Below are 295 nucleotides of genomic sequence, written 5' to 3' on the forward strand. Positions count from 1 at the left end.
CTTGTTCTTCTGGCCCGCTAGAATCTTCCTCTGCGTTTTCTTCGCTTGAAGAATACTCTGGTTCAAATTGGTATGGTTGAATCGACATGATGATCGCTTTTATTGCCAGTCCCAAGTAATTTCTAGCTTTGTTTTGCTGTGTTTACATGAGAAACGTTAGGCCCAGCAACCTTTACACGTCATATCAACCCAGAGCCCCTAGCACACCAAACAAGATGGCAGACGCAGGAAGTTCGAACGTGCTGCGAAAGCCGCTTTTGAAGGCCAAGAAAAAAAATAACAAGGTTAGAAGAAT

General features: G+C 43.7%; 1 protein-coding gene across 1 annotated transcript in view; it reads right to left on the minus strand.

Annotated features, from left to right (window-relative positions):
* The window catches only part of LOC138057102 (P2X purinoceptor 7-like), a 1,275-nt gene extending 1,187 nt beyond the window's left edge, over positions 1-88 (minus strand). The window contains exon 1 of the mRNA XM_068903144.1: positions 1-88. This exon is cut by the window's left edge and continues 153 nt beyond it. Coding sequence (XP_068759245.1) covers positions 1-88 — 88 coding nt within the window.
* Positions 89-295: the final 207 nt, after the last annotated feature.

The sequence above is a fragment of the Montipora capricornis genome, chromosome 1 (genome assembly GCF_036669925.1).
Source record: "Montipora capricornis isolate CH-2021 chromosome 1, ASM3666992v2, whole genome shotgun sequence".
Lineage (NCBI taxonomy): Eukaryota > Metazoa > Cnidaria > Anthozoa > Scleractinia > Acroporidae > Montipora > Montipora capricornis.